The sequence below is a fragment of the Jaculus jaculus genome, chromosome 7 (genome assembly GCF_020740685.1).
Source record: "Jaculus jaculus isolate mJacJac1 chromosome 7, mJacJac1.mat.Y.cur, whole genome shotgun sequence".
Taxonomy (NCBI): Eukaryota; Metazoa; Chordata; class Mammalia; order Rodentia; family Dipodidae; genus Jaculus; species Jaculus jaculus.
The window spans coordinates 155,133,754-155,157,960 of record NC_059108.1 but is presented as its reverse complement, the minus strand read 5'-3'; the positions used below and the strand labels follow the sequence as shown (position 1 = coordinate 155,157,960).

Below are 24,207 nucleotides of genomic sequence, written 5' to 3'. Positions count from 1 at the left end.
CCTCCCACAAACTGATTTTGGTCAGGTGTTTTGTCCTAGCAACTAGAAGGTAACAGAACCCTTACCAGAACCCAGCCAAACTGGCTGGTCTCGGTCTTCTGGCCTCCAGAACTGTTAGAAACAAGATCCTGTTGTGAAGTCATGATCGCTAATCTGTGATGTGCTGTTATGGCAGTCCCAGTGGGCCTGCACAGGAGGTCTAAAGTTTTGCAAATCCATCCTGTTCCCAATGCCTCCCCTCTCAAGAGTTGCAGCAACTGTTATTTATTACAAGATACTTAAAAGTGGTAACAAGGGGCTGGATGGGGAGACCCTGGAGGACACTGGAGGAAGGCTCCCATTCTCTCAAAGTCAGATGGCAGCAGGGTTTTTGGGATGCAGCTCTCAGGCTGGGTTCACAACCTTGCCCAAAAACAAGGTACTCCATGTGAAGTGGTCAAAGATGAGGATGAGGAAGGGCCGGTCGAAGCGGAGGGTGACTGGCTCAGACGTCAGAGGCAGGGCGTTCTTTGTGGGGGCAGCGGGCGCCATGCCTCTCTCATCCAGTTGCAGCATGGCCTTGTGGATCACCTGTTAGCAACACACCAGAGATGCGAGATGAGTCCCCGCTGTGGGACAGGCACTGTTCATGCCTTATCATGTGAACACCTCACATGCTCTGCTCTGCCGAAGGTGACGCCAAGGTACCCGGAGCAGCACGTGCTGGCCCCTTGTCTGAGCTGCAGCCTCGGGCTGCGCCTACGCTTCCTGCCTCTTGGTAGGGCAGATGGTACCTGTCACAGTTCAGAGAGACTGTGCTTCATGGTCCATCCTGGGTGCTCCTTATGAGGACCCAGGCTGACAATGACTTCAAGCTTGTCTACCATGTTAAGATGAAATGTTTGCAATGAGCTTCTGCTACCTTTGCAGGGGAAAACCCAGCCAGAAGCTCAGATGCAACTCTCTCACTATTGATAGGTTCCTCCTTGTGATCAAGTGAGACAGGATTCTGAAACCAGCCATGTGGCTGCCTAGCCAATACAGGAAACCATGGTCAGATCACACCTACATAACAGGTGGCCTCAGTGCCCTCACAGCACACCATGGGACAAAAGCTGCACTTCACACAGCAGGCCTTCGTGGCTTGGCGTGGCGTGTCTGTGTGATAGAAACAGAATGAGCTGGGGTGTGACCCCCCGGCCCCAGTGGATCTTGAGAGGATGAGGTTTTGAGTTAACACACCCAAGGTCGAAGGCTGCGCTGCTATTTGATAGCTCGGTGAGCACGGGCGGGCCCTCCACCCTCCCCGTGTCGCAGATCCCCAGCGGCTGAGGGAACGGAACGCCCACCTCCCGTTAGAAACGCAAAGCGCTAGTCACTGTTCTTCAGGGCTGAGGACATTTGGCCCCAGTGTTTCCAGTGTCGTTGTACTGAGTGAGCTAAGTCCCTTTCCTGCTTTTCAAAGGAGAAAGAAGAATGGAAGGAAGCAAAGAAGGAAGGAAAGGAGGGAGGGAAGAAGGGAGGAAAGAAAGGAGGCAGTTGCGCTGTGTGTCTAATCGCTGTAATCGCGCAGCATACATTTCACTGAGCAAGCCCTTCCACCATCCCAAAGCCCTTGTGCTGTGAGGACAGTGGCCTCCTCTCAGTAACGGAAACAAACCCAGGGCCTGGCACAGGCTGATATGCATCATAGGTGGTCAGTAAAAATTTTCTAAATGCATTTGTTTTCTGAAGCTGAAGAATGATGAATGGACTTGAATGGGAGACTCAGTGTGACCTCGGATAGACTTACCATACCCCTGCTGCTTCTTGCCAGGGGCTGCTCACACGTCTCCCATGATCACTTTGTTTTCCAGTGTCTCCTTGTGGTGGTTTCAGTCAGGGGTCCCCAATAAACTCAGGTGTTCTGAATGCTAGGTTCCTAGCTGATGGAGATTTGGGAATTAACGCCTCCTGGAGGCAGTGTATTGGTGGGGGAGGGCTTATGGGTGTTCTAGCCAGTTTGGCACACTCTCCTGTTGCTATTGTCCACCTGATGTTGACCGGGGGTGATGTCCACCCTCTCTGCTCATACCTTTGTTTTCCCTGCCATCATGGAGCTTCCCCTTGAGTCTAGAAGCCAAAACAAACCTTTTCTCCCACAAGCTGCTCTTGGTTGGGTGATTTCTCCAGCAATGTGAACCTGACTGTGACACCCCTCCTTGTCCCCTCCTGTGTGATTGTTTTCTAGCTGAGCCTTTGTTTATCCCCTGTGGATGGAGAGGTTGGACTTGGGGTTCTCAGCCTTGGATTTAGGGGTCCATTCACAAATGGGTTACATTGCTTGCTGTCATGACTTTTAGTGTAAGTTGTGGAGAGAGAGAGAGAGAAAATATGGGCTCCTAAGACATTTACCTGTGACATGCTTGGTGGAGCCTTCTGGGTAATGCCCGAGAAATTTGCTTGGTTGGAGAACAAGTCTGAAATGCCCATGTCCACCAGCACACTCTTGAGGTCATATGTGCCGGAGATGGAGACCTTGGGGATATACAGGTCCACTTGGCTGCTCAGGGATAAGCAGAAGAGGTTATGTAGTCCAAGGCTGGGCCTGGAAGTGGGCAACAAGATATCCTTCCCCAGCCAGGTGTTCACCCAGCAAAACCAGCCCTGGAGCTCTGTCCAGGAGAAAGGCCACCAGCCAAGTCTAAGGTTTAAGCCATTTTTTTTTCCCGAGGTATCTCCCTGTAGCCCAGGCTGACCTGAAATTCACTATGTAGTCTCAAGGTGGCCTCAAACTCATGGCGATCCTCCTAACTCAGCCCCCCCCCCACCCCCCCGTGCTGAGATTAAAGGTATGCACCACCACACCCAACTTGAAGCCACAGTTTTGGAAAGGAGTTGAGAGTTATCAAAGAGAAGTGGGATATGTAACTTTTCCTGTTGTGGGTGGAATGATTTGGATATGAAGTATGCTTTCAAAAGAGTTGTGTGTGGGAAACTTTTTGTCTTGAGAGTACTACCTTCACCAGCAGATCAATCTATGAGTGAGTTTATAGCTGAATGGGATGTTAGGAAGTGGGCCCCGCAGGAGGAAGTAGGTCACTAAAGGCAGGCCTTTAAAGATAAATCTTGTCCCTCGCCCTTGACCTGTGCTCCCGCCGTCATTCTCTCCTCACTAGCATACAAACAAGAAAGCAGTTTCCAAACTTGGAATCAACCCCTCCAGTTTCCAGATTGAAAGACTAAAACTCCTAGTGACTGAGGAATTGTCCTAAAGCTACTGCTGGAAGGAAGCAGACCAGAGAAGATTGAGACTGACACTTCCTGGCTGCTCCTGGCGTCATGGTTCTGCAAAAGCGAGACCGTGGGGCTGCGGGGCCCCCGTTTCTGCCTGGCCCCATGCCGGTTGGTGGGCTTACTTCCTGAGGGTCAGAGTGGTGGACCATCTCTGAATCGTGTCCCGGCTCAATGCTGCGATGACCGTGTCCATGTGCCCCTTGTCCGGGAGAATGAAGAACACAGTCCCATTTCCCACGTAGTTGAGCTGCACCACCTGGCAGGGGACCACTGAGTCATGAAGGTACAGCATGACGCGGGACTGGGACATCATGGGCACCTTGACCTTGCTGGTCTCATTCACATAGAAGCTCTTCTCTTTGGTGTTTTCTGGATCAAAGGGGTATGCCCATGTACCTAGAAACAAGGGAGAAAGGGGGCAGAAGTCAGACCTGCAGGCCCAAGAAGTGACAGAGGCCACATAGCCTCAGCGGCAGCGCCAGAAAACCACTCGTGTCCAGACACACGCTTTGTGGCAGCCTTCAGCATGCCTGGAGTATCCTTGCTGGGGCGCAACTTTAGCCTTCCATAATCCCAGCACTCAGGAAATAGTGGGAGGAGGATCAGGAGTTCAAGGTCACCTTCAGCTACATAATGAGTTTGACGCCATCATGGGCTACTTGAAACCCCGTGTCAGAAATAAGTATCTCTGAAAATGTTTGTCACGAGCACTGGAAACCCAGTTCAGATCTGGGAGAGGTTGGAGTTTGGTGCAGCAGGCTCTGAGCTCTGGGTCTATGTGTGCTGGGAAGAGGAATGGGGAAAGGTACCTTTGAGGAACATGTAGTTGACCAGGATGAGGGTAGCTAGGCTATCCAGGTCTGAAGACACATCCACAATCTTCCCCTTTGTCTTATTCCTGACATACTCATTGATCTCTCTACTGGCTCTCTCCCAGTCCTGGAAATCTGTGGCCAAGGCCTCTGACTCATAGTAGTGTTTGATGTCTGCCGAGAAGGATTCCAGCAGCTCCAGATTATGGTCAAGGAACAGAGCATTGCCCATGATCATCTCCAAGCTTCTTTCCAACTCCCCGAGGAGATGGTGGAGGTACTGGAAGCCCTGGTGGATCTCTGCTTCAGATATCGCTGTGAGGTTGAAGCCCAGGCCCTGGAGAAGCTGGCTCCGTGTGCGGCTGCCAGAGCCTAGGGACAGCATGGCCAGGGTCATGGAGATGCTCACTGGGGAGATGAAGATATTCTTATTGGGAGCCCAAGCTACTAGGTGCTGAAACAGGTCAAAGGCAAAGTCGACGTTGGTTGGAGCCAGGCCCCGGTGAGGGCTCCTTGCACTCACAACAGCACTTGGGTCCATGGCCTGGACAGTCCAGAGGCCACTGGTGGAAAGCCAGAAGAGACAGGTGTACAGGACAAGTGGCATTGTACAGTATGGCCAGGACCTGTCAAATAAGAGTGCTTGTTATACAGTGTGGAGACGCTGGAGTCAGGGGACATGGTGCCACAGGAGGTGGGCAGAAGACCCACTCGAGAGGCTGTGGGGAAGGTTCAGCTGGTAAAGCCCTTGCTGCGTGAGTGTGAAGACTGAGTTCAGTTCCTGAGCGCTGTGTGAACACAGAGCATGGCGGCCCGCCTATACTCCCAGCAAGTGGGAGTTAGGACAAGCTGACTAGCTAGCTAGTCATAATGATGGGTTCTGGGTTCTAGCAAGAGACTCTATCTCAATAAGCCAGGTAGAGAGTGATTAGGGAAGTCACCTGACATCAACCTTTGGTCTTCAAACACACACACACATATGCACATGCACCTGCACACATACATGTGCCCCCACACATGTGAACACACATAGATGTATACACATACCATGCACACACACAAAAATAGCTCCAAAGACTGGATGCCACTCTGACTTCTGTTCCTTCATGCACATTGGTCTTTTGACCCTGGGAAAGCCACAGCCGGAGTCTGGGCTTTGGTCTCCTGGTCTGAAGACATAAATTATGCTGTGATCAGTCAAATGCTGCCTTGTACCCAACACCAATCTAGCCATTTTGCTCACAGTCTGTCATGTAACTTCCATCAAAACCCTCTAAGTCAATATTAATAGCCTGACTTTTGGCAGCTAGCTCAGAGAGGTTCAATATCCATCTACCTTATATATTCAACATACCAAGAGAAAAATAAAAACAGTCAACCCAAGATCTTGCATCTGGCCCAACTCCCCTTCAAAAATGGAGAGGAGGGCTGGGGAGACGCCCCAGTGCTAAGCATGTGTGTTGCTTAGGCGTGAGGAGGACCCAAGACTACTTGAGTTCATTCAGTTCCCCAAAACCACCAAAAGCTGCGCATGGCCACACACATGTGTAACCTTGTTGCGTGAGAGGAGACTGGAGAATCACTGCGGCTCGGTGACCAACAATGGCAGCTCTGGGTTGGGGGAGGGGCACTGTATGGAAGAAGTACATGGGTGATTTGGTAGAAAAGGACCCCCAAACCTCTCCTCTGGCCTCCGCACACATGGGCGTGCATGCCACTCATGTAGCTATATACACACATTCATGCACTACAGCACACACACTCTTCACAGGCATGTGCAAAAAAGAAGAAAAAAAAAGAGCAAATGAAGACATTTGTTGATAAAGCCCAGAGAGCTCAATTACTACATTGCAGCCCTGCCAGAATGAGCTTGATTTTGATTTCAGATCAGAGTGAAGACGCTGAACATGAACGAGTATGCGATGAAGAGGCAAAGACACCTGATAAGTGAAAGTGTGCAGGCAGTCACCAAGGCTAGAACGATTGCAACTTTACTTTGCAGTCCCACCTTTTATATTCTGTGATCGAAAAGACTATTGGGTTAACCAATGATCAGTTCTGAATCAGTAACTGAAAGGGACCTGGGATGCTTCCACGGAGAAGCAGACTTTTCAATGTCTCCCTGGTGTCCACAAAAAGTTGAGACTCACTGATGTGGCCCAGGGAGCCTCCTGACCCAGTGCCTGATGACAACTTGGCCTTGGCCTTGATTGTGACTACTTGAGATCTCAGTCACAACAGTGCAGAGGTTCCCGCTGGCACATGCCAGACTTTCACCCTGCCTCAGGGCAGGGCAGGGCAGGGCAGGGCAGATCATTACAGTCTCCACCGTTTGTTGAAACCTGTTGTGGCTCGACACCTGGACATAAAGATGGCCAAGGACCAGGCCTACCTATGTGGCTCATCTTGTAGGCTCATCTCCTCCCTGCCTGGCCTAGCTCATTCTCTAGTAGTTTTTGAGACAGGCGCCAGATCACCTTCTCTAGGAAGTCCTGCATCTGTCCTTCTCTCTACCCTGTGTGTATATTGCACACAAAGACATATTTGTTTCAGCAATAGGTCATACCTCTCTGAACCCCTATGGGTCTCCCGTAAAAAAGGCTAGGAGCAGGCTGGACATTACTTCTCCTACTGCTGTTTCCATGGCCACAGAGCGCCTGCCTCCTCCACATCAGTCCTCCCAAGACTGCTGTTTCCAGGGCCCCTGTGCGCCTGCCTCCTCCACATCAGTCCTCCCAAGACTGCTGTTTCCAGGGCCCCTGTGTGCCTGCCTCCTCCACATCAGTCCTCCCAAGACAGCTGTGTCCAGGGCCTCGGTGCTCCTGCCTCTTCCACATCAGTCCTCCCAAGACTGCTGTTTCCAGGGCCTCTGTGTGCCTGCCTCCTCCACATCAGTCCTCTCAAGACTGCTGTTTTCAGGGAAGCTGAGCACCTGCCTCCTCCATATCAGTCCTACCAAGACTGCTGTTTCCAGGGCCTCTGTGCGCCTGCTTCCTCCACATCAGTCCTACCAAGACTGCTGTTTCCAGGGCCTCTGTGCGCCTGCTTCCTCCACATCAGTCCTCCCAAGACTGCTGTTTCCAGGGCAGCTGAGCACCTGCCTCCTCCACATCAGTCCTCCCAAGACTGCTGTTTCCAGAGCTGCTGTGTGCCTGCCTCCTCCACATCAGTCCTCCCAAGCCTGCTGTTTCCAGGATCCCTGTGCGCCTGCCTCCACCACATCAGTCCTCCCAAGACTGCTGTTTCCAGGGCCCCTGTGAGCCTGCGTCCTCCACAACAGTCCTCCCAAGACTGCTGTTTCCAGGGTCCCTGTGCGCCTGCCTCCTCCACATCAGTCCTCCCAAGACTGCTGTTTCCAGGGCCTCTGTGCGCCTGCCTCCTCCACATTAGTCCTCCCAAGAATGCTGTTTCCAGGGCAGCTGAGCACCTGCCTCCTCCACATCAGTCCTCCCAAGACTGCTGTTTCCAGGCCCTCTGTGCGCCTGCCTCCTCCACATCAGTCCTCCCAAGAATGCTGTTTCCAGGTCCTCTGTGCGCCTGCCTCCTCCACATCAGTCCTCCCAAGACTGCTGTTTCCAGGGCCTCTGTGCGCCTGCCTCCTCCACATCAGTCCTCCCAAGACTGCTGTTTCCAGGGCCTCTGTGTGCCTGCCTCCTCCACATCAGTCCTCCCAAGACTGCTGTTTCCAGGGCCCCTGTGCACCTGCCTCCTCCACATCAGTCCTCCCAAGACTGCTGTTTCCAGGGCCACTGTGAACCTGCCTCCTCCACATCAGTCCACCCAAGACTGCTGTTTCCAGGGCCTCTGTGCGCCTGCCTCCTCCACATCAGTCCTACCAAGACTGCTGTTTCCAGGGCCGCTGTGTGCCTGCCTCCTCCACATCAGTCCTCGCAAGACTGCTGTTTCCAGGGTCCCTGTGCGCCTGCCTCCTCCACATCAGTCCTCCAAAGACTGCTGTTTCCAGGGCCGCTGAGCACCTGCCTCCTCCACATCATTCCTCCCAAGACTGCTGTTTCCAGGGCCGCTGTGCGCCTGCCTCCTCCACATCAGTCCTCCCAAGACTGCTGTTTCCAGCGCCCCTGTGCGCCTGCCTTCTCCACATCAGTCCTCCCAAGACTGCTGTTTCCAGGGCTGATGTGCACCTGCCTCCTCCACTCAGTCCTCCCAATACTGATGTTTCCAGGCCCTCTGTCCGCCTGCCTCCTCCACATCAGTCCTCCCAAGATTGCTCTTTCCAGGGCCTCTGTGCACATGCCTCCTCCACATCAGTCCTCCCAAGACCTCTGTTTCCAGGGCCCCTGTGCGCCTTCCTCCTCCACATCAGTCCTCCCAAGACTGCTGTTTCCAGAGCCCGTGTGCGCCTGCCTCCTCCACATCAGTCCTCCCAAGACTGCTGTTTCCAGAGCCCGTGTGCGCCTGCCTCCTCCACATCAGTCCTTACAAGCGTGCTGTGAGTGCCAGTCATGGCTGTTGTCCATGCTTGGCTTGTACTGCATGGGTCACCCTGGGACCAATTTGGTGGATTGGGAAACAGCTTGACCAACCAGAGCATCCCATGCCTGGCAGTGTGCCTTCAGAGCCTTTGCCACTGCACGCTGTCTGTCTCTCCAGAAAGCTACCTCTTGAGCCAAGTGGCTCTTTAATTACTTGCCTTTTAAAAAATGCTGAGGGTTAATTCTCTTCGTGTATTTCATTTCAGAAACACCCTCCTTAGTTCTCTCGTCACTGAAATGATTCAGGGTGTAAATGCTCCTTGTGGTCCCCCCCGTGGGCCTGGCAGGGCCTTAGAACACGTGGCACGACACCGACGATTCATGCAGACCCTCCCTTCTACTTGTCTCATAGCTTCCCAGGGTTGCTGTGGACAGCTATGGTAGCGTGGTGCGAAGGACTCTTTAGAATCTCCCTTCACAGTACCAGCTGCGTGCTCCAACCCCACCCTAGTTGCATCCTCCACCAGGGTACTGCCGGGCAGTGCTCCATCCCAGCTCTCAGATGCCCACAAGGCTGTTGTCACTGCTCCGCCAGGCTTAAGAGCATCAGTCATGTGACATGTGGGGTGGAGCTCAGCGCAAGGCCCTTGCAAGACAAGAGCCCAGGCTACATCAAAACCCTAGCGGGCAACCCATAGACTCCACGGACCTGGAACGATCTTCACAGGGCTGCCTCCTGTCACACAGCTGCCTGTCCTCATGTTCAGTGCCAACAAGCGGGCTGCAGATATGACTCTACCCTGGAGGGCAGGCCGGGACAGGGCGGGAGGCCCAGAACCCTGTCCAGGGATTACTCACCACGGTGCGCTCAGGCTTCTAGCTCTGGCTCTGTCCTGCTGCCCGGGAGCATAACCCACGTACAGTAGGCTGGTGAGGAGACCGCTGGCTAAATCTTGTTTGCCAGTTCTCTGCTGGTTAATGGTTAGAGGGAGGGGGACAGTGGCCTTCACCATTTGGTGGTCCCCGCCCCCCATCCATCGACCAATGGAAAGCTTTTTAGAAAATGAGAGTAAACACAGCGATGATGCAAATTAACTTTCTCTGAAGTTTTCTTTTTAATATCAAAATGTGGCTGAGTTGTGTCAATGTTTGTGGTGGCCTCATGGCAGTGGACAGAAAAGTCACCCATGTGTTTAATAAGCGCTATGCTATGAACTCCAAGAGGAACCGGGTGCCCAACTCCGGGTGGGAATGAACTCAGCCAGGTCTTGCCTTCAAGGGGGCTTTAGTCTGGAGGGATAGGCAGGCATGCGCCATAGTCACCCTAGGGCTCCTATGAATTGACTGATGTTAGTATTCTTCTTATGATATAGAAACCAAGACACATGAGGCTGAGTGAGCTATCCTGTCATCCAAGACCATTCCACTCTAACGCCTAGCACTTTCCCCATTACCCACGTGTTTATCCAGTAGTTTTCTTTTGTTGCAGGAGACAGGCATCAGCGTCAAAGCATTTTACAGCAAAGGGGAATGCTTATTTGGTTTCATGAACTGGAGTTCCAAAGAATGGGTCCCTCCCCCCCAGAATCTGTGTGTATGTGTTCATATATGTGAGTGCAGGCTTGAATGTGCCACACTGTGTAGTCTCAGGGTGACCTCCAACTCACGGCGCTCCTCCTACCTCTGCCTCCTGAGTGCTGGGGTTAAAGGCACCTTTATCTGCTTTGCCATATGTGCGCTGGGATCACAGATGCTTGCTACTGAGCCTGGCTTTTCATGGCTTCTGGGGATCTGAACTCAGGTCCTCAGGCTTGCACAGTAAGTGCTTTAGCCACTGGCCATCCCCTCAACCCTGTCCATCTTTTAATGAGTCTGGTCCTCTCACTAGCCTGTAGTTTGTGAATTAGGCTAGATTAGCTGGCCAGCTAGCCCCAAGGATCCTCCTCTCTCTGCCTCCCCAGTGCTGTGATTACTTGTGAGCGTGCCACGCCAGGTTTGCTGTGATTATGCGCATGCGTGCCTTGCCAGGTTTGAAGTGGGCTTTGGGGCTCCAAACTCAGGTACTTATGCTTGTGGGCCAAGCACCTTACCCACTGAGCTATCTCCCAGTCTTACCCTCCTTTTCTGTTTTCTGGAGACAAATGCTTAGCTTCCTGCTTTAGTCAGCTTTTGCATCACTGTGACTAAAACCTTGACAGCAGGAGCTTGAAGGAGGAAGGATTTATTTCAGCTTCTGGTTTCAGATGAGTTCAGTCCATCATGGCAGGAGGGGGTGGCAGAGCGCCTTAGTTCACATCTTGGCTGGCCAAGAAGCCACGAGACAGGGAATGCTGATGTGGACCAACTTTGTCCTTGGCCCCTTTTATTCAGTCTTGGACCCCAGTGCATGGCATAGTGCCACCCACACTCAAGTTGGGTCTTTCTCCCTCCTTTAATCTTCTAGGAGAACGCTTTCATGGACACACCCAGAAGTAAGCCTTGATCTCCTAGGTAATTCTAAATCTGGTCGGGTTGACAATGAAGATTAACCACCACAAGGCCATTCTTGGTCAGCAATGTCACTTTAAGCCATTGTATTCAATCTCTGGTTCCCAAAGCTCATGCCCATGTCATAATACAAAATATATTCAGTCTACCTCAAAGAGTCCCAACAGTCTTAACAGTCATAACATTGTTCAAAGCCCAAGTGCAGAGTCTCTGCTGAGACTGAGGGAGGTCTCTCAGCCACGGACTGTCATAAAAACAGGTTAGTTAAATACTTCCAATGTACAATGACACAGACCCACATTCCTATTCATAATAAAAGAGTAAGAAAGGACCAAAGTAAAACAGAAACCTAGCAGAGCAAGCATGAAATCCTATGGCTCCATGAATGGTATTTGCAGCAGACAGCTTCAGGTTGCTGGGATGAACCTCCAGACCAGACACAGTTATGAGACGAAGGGAATTTATTGAAGCTTACAGATCCAGGGGAAGTTCCATAATAGCAGAAGAAGCTGGCCTACTTTCATGGGTCCATACACAGAGAGAAAAGCAACAACCACTCCAAAGCAACCACACACTGGGAACCCCAGGGAAAGCTCAAGCACTCTGCATATCTTAGGCTAGAATTCCAAATTCACCCCCACACCTTAGGGCTGGCCCTAGGATCCACCCACGGTGACACTAAGTTATAAGCTTGAATGAAACTCATTTTTAATGTTTTTTTTCCCCCTCAATTTTTATTAACATTTTCCATGAAAAACTCTTGAATCTACTGGGGTACATCCATTCAAACTACCGCAGTATCTGGGGCACATGCTGGCAGGATGTGAATTCCAACAGGTTTCAGTGGCCTTGGCCCTGTGACCTTGCTGTTTGCTGCCCACAGGGCCTCTCTCCTGGGCTGGCCTCCCTCACTGCCCAAGGTTTCTCTTGGCAGATAGTCCACATTCCTTGAATTCTCTAACATTTTGGGATCTCTGCTGAAGTTTAAGCCCACCTTCACAGTTCACACTTCACCGTCTCAGGCACTGTCACAGAAAATGTAACCCTCCTGTACGCTGCCTCACCGCCGTGGCCTTCGTGAAAATCTGGATGGAAGCCACAATGACCCTGTCACTTTTATTTTGCAAATTCAGCACCATGTGGATGGTGCCAAGGTCTGCCATCTGCTCAACCGGTAGTCAAATACCCTTGGGTTATGTCTACAGTGGCTTCCGAATGTCTAGGAGGCTGAATCCAGGAAAACACATCCCTCATGTAGCGTTGTGGCTGGGGACAAGACACCCAACCAAAAGCAGCGTGTGGGAAGAAAGGGTTTATTTCAGCTTATAGTCTCAAGGGGAAGTTTTGTCATGGCACAGAGAGGGGAGGCTGGGCACGGCATCTTGCCACTGCAGCTGGGAGACAGCAGCAAGAACGAGCTGGCTCTGGGTCTTGGGCTGTAACACCCCAAGTCCTGCCCCAAGTGACAAATACCTCCTCCAGCGAGGCCCTACCTTGTCCTAAGTTGCCACCAGCTAGAGATTGAGTATTAGGCTTAAACACAAGCACATGAAGCTATATGAGAGCATTTACATTCAAACCAGCACACCTATGTAGCTCTGTTCAAAGAGTGTGTCCTAGCAGTTTCTTAAGGGGAGGCTTTTCAAATGAGCTTACAATTTGATACTCTGGATTCTGAGATACGTGGAGTCTGGCTAATTTCCTACTGTCCTAGTGCAAAGTACAGGGCTTCTCTTCATGGGTGCTAATCTCTTTAACAACCACACTCTCCTCATCCAGAACATCCAATGTGCTTCGCTTCTGGTCAACCGCACATTTTTAAAATATTTCTTCTTCTTCGTTTCTAATTTCTCACTGAAAACCTGGCTAAAAGCAATCATTTGTAACTTTGTCATAACCTGAATGTTCTGCTATCCTGAAATTTTCTCTGCCAAATTAATTAGTCTGTCACCTTTAAGTTCATTCTTCCATAAGTTTCAGGACATGGAAAAATATACATAAGATCTTGCCAACAATAACATGAATGATCTCAAGTCTAATTCCCAGTAGAATCAGGGTTCTCTAGAGGAACAGAACTGATAGAATCAAAATATACTACAAGGGGCTTTTATTCAATTGGCTTTTGTGATATAGGCTGGCTAGTCCAACAAGGGCTACTTGCAGGTCAGAGATGCTGAGGATCCAGTAGCTGCCCAGTCTACAAGGCTGGATGTCTCAGCAGTTCCAGTCTGGTGATCAAGGCCAAAGAAGCTAGGTTCCGGTTTAAGCTGCATTAGGTTCTCAGAGGAACAGAACCAGTAGCAGGAGTATGTATTATAAAGGGGATTTATTGGGTTGGCTTACAGGATATGAGCTGGATAGGTCCAACATTAGTGGTCTGTCTGAACCCTGGAAACTGCTCAGTCCACGAGGCTGGATGCCTCGGCAGTCCAGCATTCAATCTGGCATTGAAGGCCTGGAGGGTTCCTAAAGAGCCACTGCTCTTCAGTCCACACTGGAAGGCTGAAGAAACTCAGTTCCAATGCCCTTGACGAATATCCAAAGCAGGGCTGGAGAGATGGCTTAGCCGCTAAGGCACTTGCCTGCTAAGCCTTAGGATGCAGGTTCAATTCCCCAGAACCCATGTAAACCAGATGTACAAGGTAGTACATGCATCTGGAGTTTGTTTGCAGTGGCTAGAGACCCTTGCTGTGCCCATTCTCTCTGTCTGCTTCTTTGTCTCTCCCCCTGTCTCCCAAACAAACAAATAAACAAAATATTGAAAAAAGAATAAAGGCAGGGAGATGCACACGTGAGTGAATAATGGGGGCAGCTAGGTAGAACCATGCACCAGCCAGTAGCATGAGCAGGTACATGAAAGAGCTCTGTGTCTCTTGAGCTTCTAGATGTAGAATGGACCCCTGGAAGGACCGTCCACTCTGGCATAAGGACTTCCTCCCTCAGTTGGTCCTTCCTGGAAACACCCTCACAGACCCCTTCCCCACCCCAAGTGGCTTTTCTCTTACTCGATTCTTGACCTGGTCAAGTTGACAGCAGAATTTAAAGGATGGCATTGATAGGGCCGATGTGCTCACCAGCGAGGAGTGAAAGGGTCAGGCGAAATCTTTTCTCTCAAACCTCTTTCTATCTGGGCTGCCCACTCCGGGGCCAGTGTGTGAGGGGAGATGTTTCCCCTGAGTTAATCCTGGAAAAGTCCTTCCAGACCGGCTCAGTCACATCTCAGGAATCAGTGAGTAGATGGAGATTTACCACCCAGTGCTTTACCTCTGGAAACCTCATGAACACACCCTTGACTGTCTGTATTTCTGTTATTATTCTGGGTTTTGGAGCTCTCACCAGCATTGAGGACTGAGCTCTACTTACAGCATTCTGAAAGTTCTCTAGCCTGTACTTCCAGACTCTTCCAAGTATCTCCTGCAGAACCATTTCAAAAGCTTAGGAGTCACACAGTCGAGTTTGGTCACACAACAACTTCTCTGGTGCCAATTTTCTTTTCTTTTCTTTTTGTGGTTTTTCGAGGTAGGGTCTCACTCTAGCCCAGGCTGACCTGGAGCTCACTATGTAGTCTCAGGGTGGCCTCGAACTCATGGCAATCCTCCTACCTCTGCCTTTGGAGTGCTGGGATTAAAGGGTGTGCCACCACGCCTGGCTTGGTGCCAATTTTCAGTCTTTGTTAGCTCTTTGGTTGCTTTGACTAGATACTGTGCAGAAACAAGAATGATCTGCTTTGGCTCATGACTTCCCAGCGTTCTGCCTGTCATGGTGGAGGTGTGTGGCAGAGCACCAAGAAGCAGAGAAAAGGAGATGTCACACTCTGCTAGCTTTCTCCTTCTTACTTAAAAAGACATTTCCAGGTTCCATATAAATATATTTAAAGTTAATTGTTTTCATTAAATAATGAAAATAATCAGCTATGTTTCATGAATATTCCTTTCACTGTAATTTTTTTAAGTACTTTTAAATTTATTTTATGGCTTTGCTTTAACTAATGGTAATTTAGAAATACATCATTTAGTTTATTGAGAACGTTAGGCTATTCTTTGTTCATAACATTTAATTTTATCATAGTTAAAGATCATATATTGGGAACTTCTGGCCAAGATGGCGACTGCCTAGCTGCCCTGCAAAATACCTGGGAAAGAAAGATAGATACAGATCATAAGGAGAGAGCCACCCCATCATACCTCAAAAAGGCCCCGACTGAAACTAAGGAAAATTGGCAAAACAAGCAAGGGTGCTGTTTTCCTGATGAACTGGATACCAGCACAAGAGGGAAGGAGACCAACACAGAGAAAAATCAACTCCTACCAAATCAGAGAGCCAAAGCCTCAGAGGCCCCCAACACCTCAGCACTGAAGCAGACCAAAAATGAACCCAACATAGCTCAGGGAAATTTTGCTGAAGAGGGGGCGGAAAGAATGTCAGAGCCACATGTTGGGTCATGATATGCAGAGACATTTATCGTACCAATAACTGTGGGCTAACTCCACAATGCACGACCCATTTACATCAACAGGAGGGGCCATTGGGGAGGGGCTAGGTCTAGGATGAGCCTAATAATGGTACCAAACTACCTGTATTTGCTGAATAGAAAACTAATAAAAAAATTTAAAAAAAGATCATATATTGGGGGGTTCCACTCAGGGTGAGTACTCTACCACTGAGCCACACCTGCAGGCCTGTATATGCATGTGAATGTGTAAGTGTGCATATTATTTTAAGATGACAGGGACTCCATAAATTGCCTTGGCAGGTCTTAACTTTGGAATCCTCCTTTCTCAGCCTTCCAAGTGGCTGGCAACTTCATCTTTGCACACTCAAGGAGTGTGCTCACATAAACACAGCAGTGCTGTCGTCACTGGGTGACATGATCTCATGGGCTCACCATCCTATGTGAGATCTGTTATTGACCAAAGCATCGCTCTAAGTCACATGGTTGCATGTGTATTGCAATACAGCATTCTAGGCTTGTGCTGGAATTTTTTTTTTACTCTCACTGGAATTTTTTTTTTCAAGGTAGGGTCTCGCTCTAGCTCAGGCTGACCCGGAATTCACTATGTAGTCTCAGGGTGGCCTCGAACTCACAGTGATCCTCCTACTTCAGCCTCCTGAGTGCTGGTATTAACAGCATGCGCCACTACATCCGGCTCTCATTGGGATTTTTTGATGAGTACAGTTCATAGTTTCAGTGACGTCCTGTTTGTATACTCATCCTCAGACAGCTGGCTCTGCCTGTGTGCTGTGTTAGAGATCTTGGCCCACTTCCTTGTGCAGCACCCTCTCTTGGCTTTGTTTCAAAAGCTTTGTTGCGAGCTGGGCGTGGTGGCGCATGCTTTTAATCCTAGCACTCAGGAGGCAGAGGTAGGAGGATCACCATGAGTTCGAGGCCAGCTTGAGATTGCATAGTGAATTCCAGGTCAGCCTAGGCCAGAGCGAGACCCTACCTTGAAAAACAAAACACAAAACAAAACAAAAAAAAAGATTTGTTGCTTTGCTTTTCACTTGTAGAATTTCCTTCTTCCTGGAGTTTACATTTGTATATGATGTGAGGTAGGAGCCATTTATCTTTCTTCATGTGTACTGTGACACCATTTGGTGACAGTTGGGACCTTGTTCTTTTTTAAAAGTCCATGTCTTGGGAAAAAGAAAAAGCTAGAGGAGATTTAAGACACATGGTGTGTGTAATGTGATTTCAGGAAAGGATATGGTCATTCTTGGAGGGATTTGGCAAGAAGCTTCTTTAAGGATTTGGAGTGAGCCATTGACAATCCAAAAATTCATGCTTGATGGCTTACTAAATGTATAGCCTAGGTTCCCCATGAAGGAAATGTGGCTGTGGAGACAGACTGAACTGAATGAGCAGTAGTGCAGGTAAGGGTGTTCGAGTGAGGCTGCTGTCAAGTCGGATTTCTTTGTGTTGACAGCTGTACTGAAAAACAACACCTCAGTGTCTTTGAAGCTGTGCAGAGCAACTGTCACGGGCGAAGGGAAGGATGTGTGCAATCCATTCAAAACATTCTTTGTGTGTGGGGGCAGGGGAGAAGGTGGGGTGTATGCATGCGTATGTGCCCTTGTGGCATCCCACGTGCTTACCTGTGGTGGGGTACACTCCCCCAAGGTGGCTGGAGTGGAAAGTCAGGTGTTCCACTCCATTGTTCTTCTGCGTGTTCTTATTTAAGTTGGAGTCTCTTATGGTTCCCAGAGCCTGCCTGCTGACTTTCCTGAGTTCTGATGGTTCTCTGGTCTTTCCTCCCCTATGGGATGTAGTTACAGATACGCACAGGCACACCCGGCTGTTTACGTGGATCCAAGGAATTGGACTCGAGCCCTCTCTTGGGCTTCCTCAGACCCTCATGCTTGCACAGGAAGTGCTCTTAACTTCTGAGCTATCTCTCCAGCCCCAAAATATTCTTTCCATATACACATGCATACTCACGTGTGGACAGCGGGAAGATACACTGCTATATGGTTGCTCTTTGTACTATTTTAAATCTTGCAACTTTTTTTGTAGGTTTACAATTCTTTCCAACATGGAGTTAGTGAGATCATGTTCTCTGTCATTTCCTGTCTGAGGGTGTCCACTCTCTTAGGACTACGAATCCCCCCTTCCTCACGGGTTGCTGTGAGTGCCAGGCAATGCCATGGACCTAGCATAGTAGCTGACACATTTTAAGGCATCAGTTGAGAGAACTGTTATTAAAATTGCTGCTGCTTTTTCTTTCTTGTGACTGGTGCTCACTAAATCCTAGTTCCTATGGGATGGTGCAAACAAGACCTTCTCTTTTAATCATCAACCTCTTTTATCTTAAAAGAGAAAAATGTATCTTAAGCAAAATATAAGAATATTCTTTTTTTTTTTTTTGGTTTTTCGAGGTAGGGTCTCACTCTGGTCCAGGCTGACCTGGAAGTAACTCTGTAGTCTCAGGGAGGCCTTGAACTCACGGTGATCCTCCTACCTCTGCCTCCCGAGTGCTGGGATTAAAGGCGTGCGCCACCACGCCCGGCTAAGAATATTCTTTGTGATTCTTTGATTTAGCACCTGCTCCCTGAATCATAGTCAATGCCCACCAGATCCTAGCTAGTAGCCTTCAAATGGGAGAGACCTGCTTCTGGATTAGCATAAAGTTCAGTTGTTCAGGGCTGGGGAGATGGCTCAGATTGTAAAGTACTTACTATGCAAGTGTGCGGCCCTGATTTGGATGACCAGGACCCACATAACTGTTGGGCAGACATGGCAGCCCTTCTGTCACCTCAGCGTCTGGGAGGTAGCGATGGGGCTCAGGGGCAGGCTGGCTAGCTAGACTCCTCAATCAGCAGGCTCTTGGCTCAAGTGAGAGCCTCTGTCTTAGTAAATAAGATGGAGAGTAACTGAGCAAGACACATGAGATCAACACATGCACCATAAATACACACATGCACACATACCACATACATGTACACACATAACACATAGATACCCATATACCCACACCACATACATACACACACCACATATGGGCACCAAGCCCAGTTGTCCCCTCAGAGGAAGAGCTGTACCTCCCAGAGAAAGAGGCTCTGGCTGTTCAGGATCTCACGTGCAGTCCTGGCAGGAGCTCACACTGAGGCCGTCCCCGGACATCCATTCCTTGAAGTCACATTCTTACAGATGGGTTGTTTGAAGTCTTGTTGCCCCAAATCTGTTGACCACAAACCTTGGCTCAGGGCCTCTGAATTTCTCCATCATGTGGAGAAAGCACTGCTCTTTGGAATCTCATTCCCAGGAAAATGCCCTGCCTGGCATGAGACAGGCCATGTGAAGCCAAGGACTACAGTGGGCAGACTTTCTGGAGGAAGGTCTTGGCTGGCCTTCCCAAACTCTGTCTGGCTATTTGCTCAGAGACATGAGATGTACTGGAAAGACAGATGCCACTCTTGGTGAGTGGGAGAGCATGGGTGTCCTTTGAAGGGCTCCCACTGCCATTCTCAGATCTTGGGCTGTTGAGGTTGGACCTTGGCAGTCTGTCACTGGTGCTTAGACCCGCCTTTTGGGTCATGAGAGCCCTGTGGATCCTCTTCTGCTGGTCAGTGTTGCTGGGTCACCAGTCTTCCCTTGGGCTCAGGCTTTAGGAAGATCTCAAAGCATCAGTTCTAAACCCCTCTCATCCCATTTACATTCCCTGGCTTTCTTTTTTTTTTAAATGTATTTTATTTAATTAATTAATTAATTAATTAATTTGAGAGAAAGAAAGAGGGAGAGAGAGACAGAGAGAGAAAGAGAGACAGAGAGACAGAGACAGAGAGAGAGAGAGAGAGAGAGAGAGAGAGAGAGAGAGAGACAGAGAGAGAGAGACAGAGAGAGAGAATGGGCAAGCCAGGGCCTCCAGCCACTGCAAATCAATTCCAGACACATGCGCCCCATTGTGCATCTGGCTTGCGTGGGTCCCAAAGAATTGAACCAGGATCCTTTGGCTTTGCAGGCAAAGGCCTTAACCTCTAAGCCATCTCCCCAGCCCCCCCGGCTTTCTGACAAGGAGTCGACGCTGGCCGGCAGGTCTCTCCTGTCTGCCTTCTTCCTGCCTGCCTCTCGTTCCACTTTACTCTGGTCTCCCAGCTGCATGCAGAGCACTGTGCAGAGTGTCATGTCTACTGCTCTCACGGGCAGCTCTGCTCTTGGATATATATTGACTGACCTGTGTGGTCCTTACTAGAACCCTGTGGGTAGAGGATTGGTCATCCAAAGTACCATCACAGTCAAGAGCAAGAATCTAGAGCTCTCACTCTGTGGTGTTAGCTGGGCAATTTCTAGGGTCACTTCAGTACCCGAGTCTCTAGATGTCCATGGAAGTTCCATAGCAGGAACATGGCCTACTGTCTGACATATTGTAACTACATGTAGCATGGACGCCCATGAGTATTGCTACTTCCAATGGGCAGATTGAGAAATGAGCAGAGATCACATGAATCCCAAAGTCACACGAAGCGAGAGTCAGAATTTGAACCCAGGTACCCTAGCCAAAACCCGCGCTCTGCAGTAAACAGAGCTCCATTGCCCCCAGCTATGTTCAGCCCTCCCACGCCCTGTCCCACACTGGGGCTGAGGTCACGACACTCCGAGTTTGAACCTGAGGAATGAATTCTACCTGGCAGATTCTGGGCCCAGTGTCTAGAATGGGGCATTCAGCTGGGGTTTTGAGTTGTGGTGTTAATTGGTATATACAGTTGTGGCCATGAATTGGGGCTTAGAACTGTGGTGTGAATTGGGGCATAGAACTGTGGTGTGAACTGGGGTTTAGGACTGTGGCGTGAATAGCCACCAAGGCCACCAATGGTGTAGGTATGTCCCATGGATTCACAAGTCAGCAGTGGCCTGAAAAAGTTCCAGAAACATGCAGCAGTGCAGGCCAATTCTACATGCACCAGAGTTTCTATTGAGAGAAGCTAGGCTGGTTCCTGGCGCTGCCTATCACTCTGCCACCACTGGCTCCGTGACCATGAACAAATTGCTTGGAATCTCTGGGCCTCAGTGTATCAGTTTGTTTTCATTACTGTAATGAAATGCTGGAGGCTGGGCAGCTTAACAAAAGGGTTTAATTCCCTCACAGTTCTGGAGATTCAAGGCCATGTCACTGCATGAGCTCAGCTCTGGTGAGGATGACGTCATGGTGGTCAGAGCACACGTGTAAGAGTGAGATTAGATGTGGGGGGGGGGCAAGGAGCAACTGAGACCTAAGCAAGGCCCCACCAGGGCCACAGCACTACCTGCTGAAGACATGGCCTCCACGAAGCATCTGCCACCTGGCCTCGTCTCAGAGGGAGCCGCACTGCGGCGGTAGGGCAGGAAGATGCACTGCAGCCTCCCTCGGTTACTCCACATCCAGCTCCTCACCAACCTGCCACTAATCCTCTGCAAAGAAAGAAAGTTCTGGCTGCTGCTGGAGAATGGAGTTAGAATCCGAGGTCTTGGGTGGACATTACTCCTCATTCCTAAAGTATCATGACTCGCTAAACTGCCAGAGGAAGGGATAAACTACATGGATGTATGTAAACCTATGCATGCACACGTTCATAGATGCAATGGCATGTGTGACTGTAAGTGCATTAAGTTGAACATAAACGCTCAGTCATGTTAGATTCATCTTGATTACCTGTTGCCTCCCACTCCACTGGCTCCCACTGGACCCGTCCGTTTCCTCCCTTCTGTAGGTAGCCTGCTTAGTGGTGCTGGATTTGTTAACCTGTACGCTGTGGGAACCAACTTTAGTAACTAGCACACGGTTCAAATGCACGCGTGTTCCATTGTCTCTGCCCTTGCATACTGTGCTCCCTCCCAGGGTGGCTTAGGCTGGCATTCTTCTCCCTGCCACCACCGTCCTGTCAGTGAACATGCCTCATACATTTTCACATAGCTGTTTTGTCGCATTTTTCTCTCCACCCTGAGATTTCTCAATTCCTAAATGACTTTTATTTGAAAGTAGCATATTTTCAGATTCAATTTTGTGTGTTAAGTTTTATTGGTTTTGACCAATAGGTTGTGCCATGTGTCCACTATGACCACATCAAATAAAGTATTTCATCACCTGACGCCCCAGCTGCTCTAACTTCCCTCTGCCCTTGAACTGACAACTACTGACTGTCTCACTGCAGCTGCAGTTCCGTGTTTTCCAGAATGTCATGGAAGCAGAGTCATGCAGCCTGTCTTCTTTCAGACTAAGTTTCTCTTACATAGCAACAGGCGTTTCAGGACCTGTGGTAGTTTATCTTGTCAGCATGACAGCACCTAAGATCACCTAGCGGTTAACTGAGGTGGGAGGGCCCACCCGTTAGCTATGGGTGGCTCCATTCTGTAGGCTGGGGTCCTGGGCTGAACAGACAGGAGAGAGCTGGCATGTGGCACTCTCTGCTTCTTCACTGTGGACTGAATGTGAGCAGCTCTCATGCCTGCCCTGACATGATAGACTTAACTCCAAAGTAGACACTTTCTTAATTTGCTTCTGCTGAGGTATTTAATCCAAGCAAGGAGAAAGTAACTAACACAGGCCCCTCCATTCTCTTTGGATTTCCCCCACTTTTCCCCTTTAAACTCCATTCTCCATCATATCCCCTGCCCCTCTCAATCAGTCTCTCTTTTATTTTGTTGTCATCATCTTTTCCTCCTATTATAAAGGTCTTGTGTAGGTAGTGTCAGGCACTGTGAGGTCAAGGATATCCAGGCCATTTTGTGTCTGGAGGAGCACATTGTAAGGAGTCCTACCCTTCCTTTGGCTCTTACATTCTTTCCACCACATCTTCCGCAATGGAGCCTGAACCATGGAAGGCGTGATTGAGATATTTCAGTGCTGAGCACTTCTTGTCACTTCTCAGTACTATGGTGCATCCTCAGTCATCCTAAGGTCACTGCCATCTGAAAAGAGAAGGTTCTCTAACCTAAAGTGAGAGTAGCATTAATATGTGGGTATGAATGTTAAGAGAAGTGCTTACTGGGCAGTTTGATGAGCATAGTCTATACATTTAGCCAGACAGCAACAGACGTTACACCCCTAGGGCTCATGACTACCCCTGTTTTAGGTTTTCGTATCAGGGATGTATTCCCTCCCACTGAGTGGGCCTCCAGTCCAATTAGAGAGCAGTTGGTTTCCCCCATAACAGATGTGCCACTATTGTACCTGTTGGCTCATTTGGTCTGGCTGGCCAAATATAAGGCTTTCAGTGTCCACTGTTGGGTAACTTCTAATTTTTGAATATAGTATAATATGAGGTGAGATTGAAACTATGATTTTTTTCAGACTTCTATTCCTTTCCCCCTTCCTCTACTTTTCTCTCCCCTCCCCTTGTAACAGGGTGTAGGGGTTTAGGAAAGTCCTCAAACCCCCATACCCTAGGTTTTTGTCTAACTTTAATGAAAGAATTTAATGAAATAAGACTGATAAGGATAAGTATTAAATTATTGTATTTATTTAGGGAAGTACAGAACCAAGGGAAGGAGAATGAATATACCCACGTGACTTGAGAGCCTGGAAAAGCCATGGAGGGACAGAAGATTAAGTGTGAAGAGCTCCTACCATGTGGCAAGCAGAAAGGGTGAAGAGCCCATGTGGAAAGTAGGAGTCAGGGGTTTCCCCCTTGGTTCTGCCCAGCTGGGCCAAGCCAAAGAGAAACTCATCAGAAGCTGGAGGTTCACAAATGGTCAGGCAGCTCAGTGACTTTGATCTCCCCTTGCAAACATATTTATAACCTTATGGTGGTGGGTCCTACCTTCTGGCTCAAGTGAGCCAGAGGGACAACAATTGGTCTGGGCTAGGGGCTGTCTCAGGAAGAGATTAGCCATGACGTCAAGTTCTGGGGCTGAACTTGACCAACCACAATGTCAGGATTCTAGAAAAAGACCTCCCTTCCAGGGAGGGGATCAGGTATGGAAAAAACAGGTCTAGGGAACAAGGGAAGAAACAAGAAGTCAGATCATATTTGATTTCTAGCAAGTACAGACCTTCCAGGGCCTCTGTCACCCTAACTGCCTCACAAAGCCACCTGACTTCTGCTCACTCTCACTCTTTTTACTTTTGCAGATGGATATCCCAATTTACCACTGGTTGAAAATATTACCTATTCCCACTTGAATGTTCTTGGTACTTCTTTTGAGAGCTGATTACTAATATGAATTTACTTCTTTAAAAATGTTATTTATCCATTTTATTTATTTATTTGAGACAGAGAGAGGAAGAAGGAGCAATAGAGTGAGAGTGAGCATGCCAGGGCCTCCAGCCACTGCAAATAACTCAGACACATGTACCACTTTGTGCATCTGGCTTACGTGGGACCTGGGGAATCAAACCTGGGTCCTTAGACTCTGCAGGAATTTGCCTTAACTGATAAGCCATCTCTCCAGCCCATGGATTTATTTCTTATAAGTGTAATGTTGTATACAATTAATTCTATAATTCTCTGGATATTTACCAGATAGTATATTTGTCTATTTTTCTATATCTTCTGTTCTTCCTTCTTCCTTGCCTCATCTTTGACTCCACCTGTAGGAAGCAGTTGTAACAGTTAAGGAGCGACATGCAGAACATGGGTGAGAAGGCAGTGAATGGTGAGTAGTTGGACTCTAGATATTTTCTGGAAGAAGGGCTGATGGTGTCTCCTTATAGATGCAATGTATGGTATGAGAAAAAGAGGTGACTTGAAAGGTTTGCACCTATACAGCTGGAAGGGTAAAAGTACTATGAAGTAGGACAGGTAAAGGT

At 49.1% G+C, this 24,207-nt stretch overlaps 1 protein-coding gene across 2 annotated transcripts; it reads right to left on the bottom strand.

Annotated features, from left to right (window-relative positions):
- Positions 1-384: 384 nt before the first annotated feature.
- Serpina6 (serpin family A member 6) lies at positions 385-4,674 on the bottom strand. Of its 2 annotated transcripts, none has more exons than XM_004665619.2 (4): positions 4,065-4,674; positions 3,378-3,651; positions 2,374-2,524; positions 385-570 (listed from the first exon to the last, which is right to left on the bottom strand). In XM_004665619.2, the coding sequence occupies exons 1-4, from the start codon at positions 4,672-4,674 to the stop codon at positions 385-387; spliced, it is 1,221 nt and encodes a 406-aa protein (XP_004665676.2). The 2 variants fall into 2 exon arrangements, with proteins under 2 accessions (XP_004665676.2, XP_045011415.1); XM_045155480.1 differs by having other exon boundaries at positions 2,374-2,521.
- Between the last annotated feature and the right edge of the window lie 19,533 nt (positions 4,675-24,207).

Excerpts from the sequence above, each read along its gene's own strand:
- Serpina6 (XM_004665619.2), bottom strand. The coding sequence starts at position 4,674 with ATGCCACTTGTCCTGTACACCTGTCTCTTCTGGCTTTCCACCAGTGGC. Across the intron at positions 3,652-4,064 it reads CAACTACATGTTCCTCAAAG|GTACATGGGCATACCCCTTT; the intron begins GTACCTTTCCCC and ends CCTTGTTTCTAG. Across the intron at positions 2,525-3,377 it reads ACCACTCTGACCCTCAGGAA|CAGCCAAGTGGACCTGTATA; the intron begins GTAAGCCCACCA and ends CTTATCCCTGAG.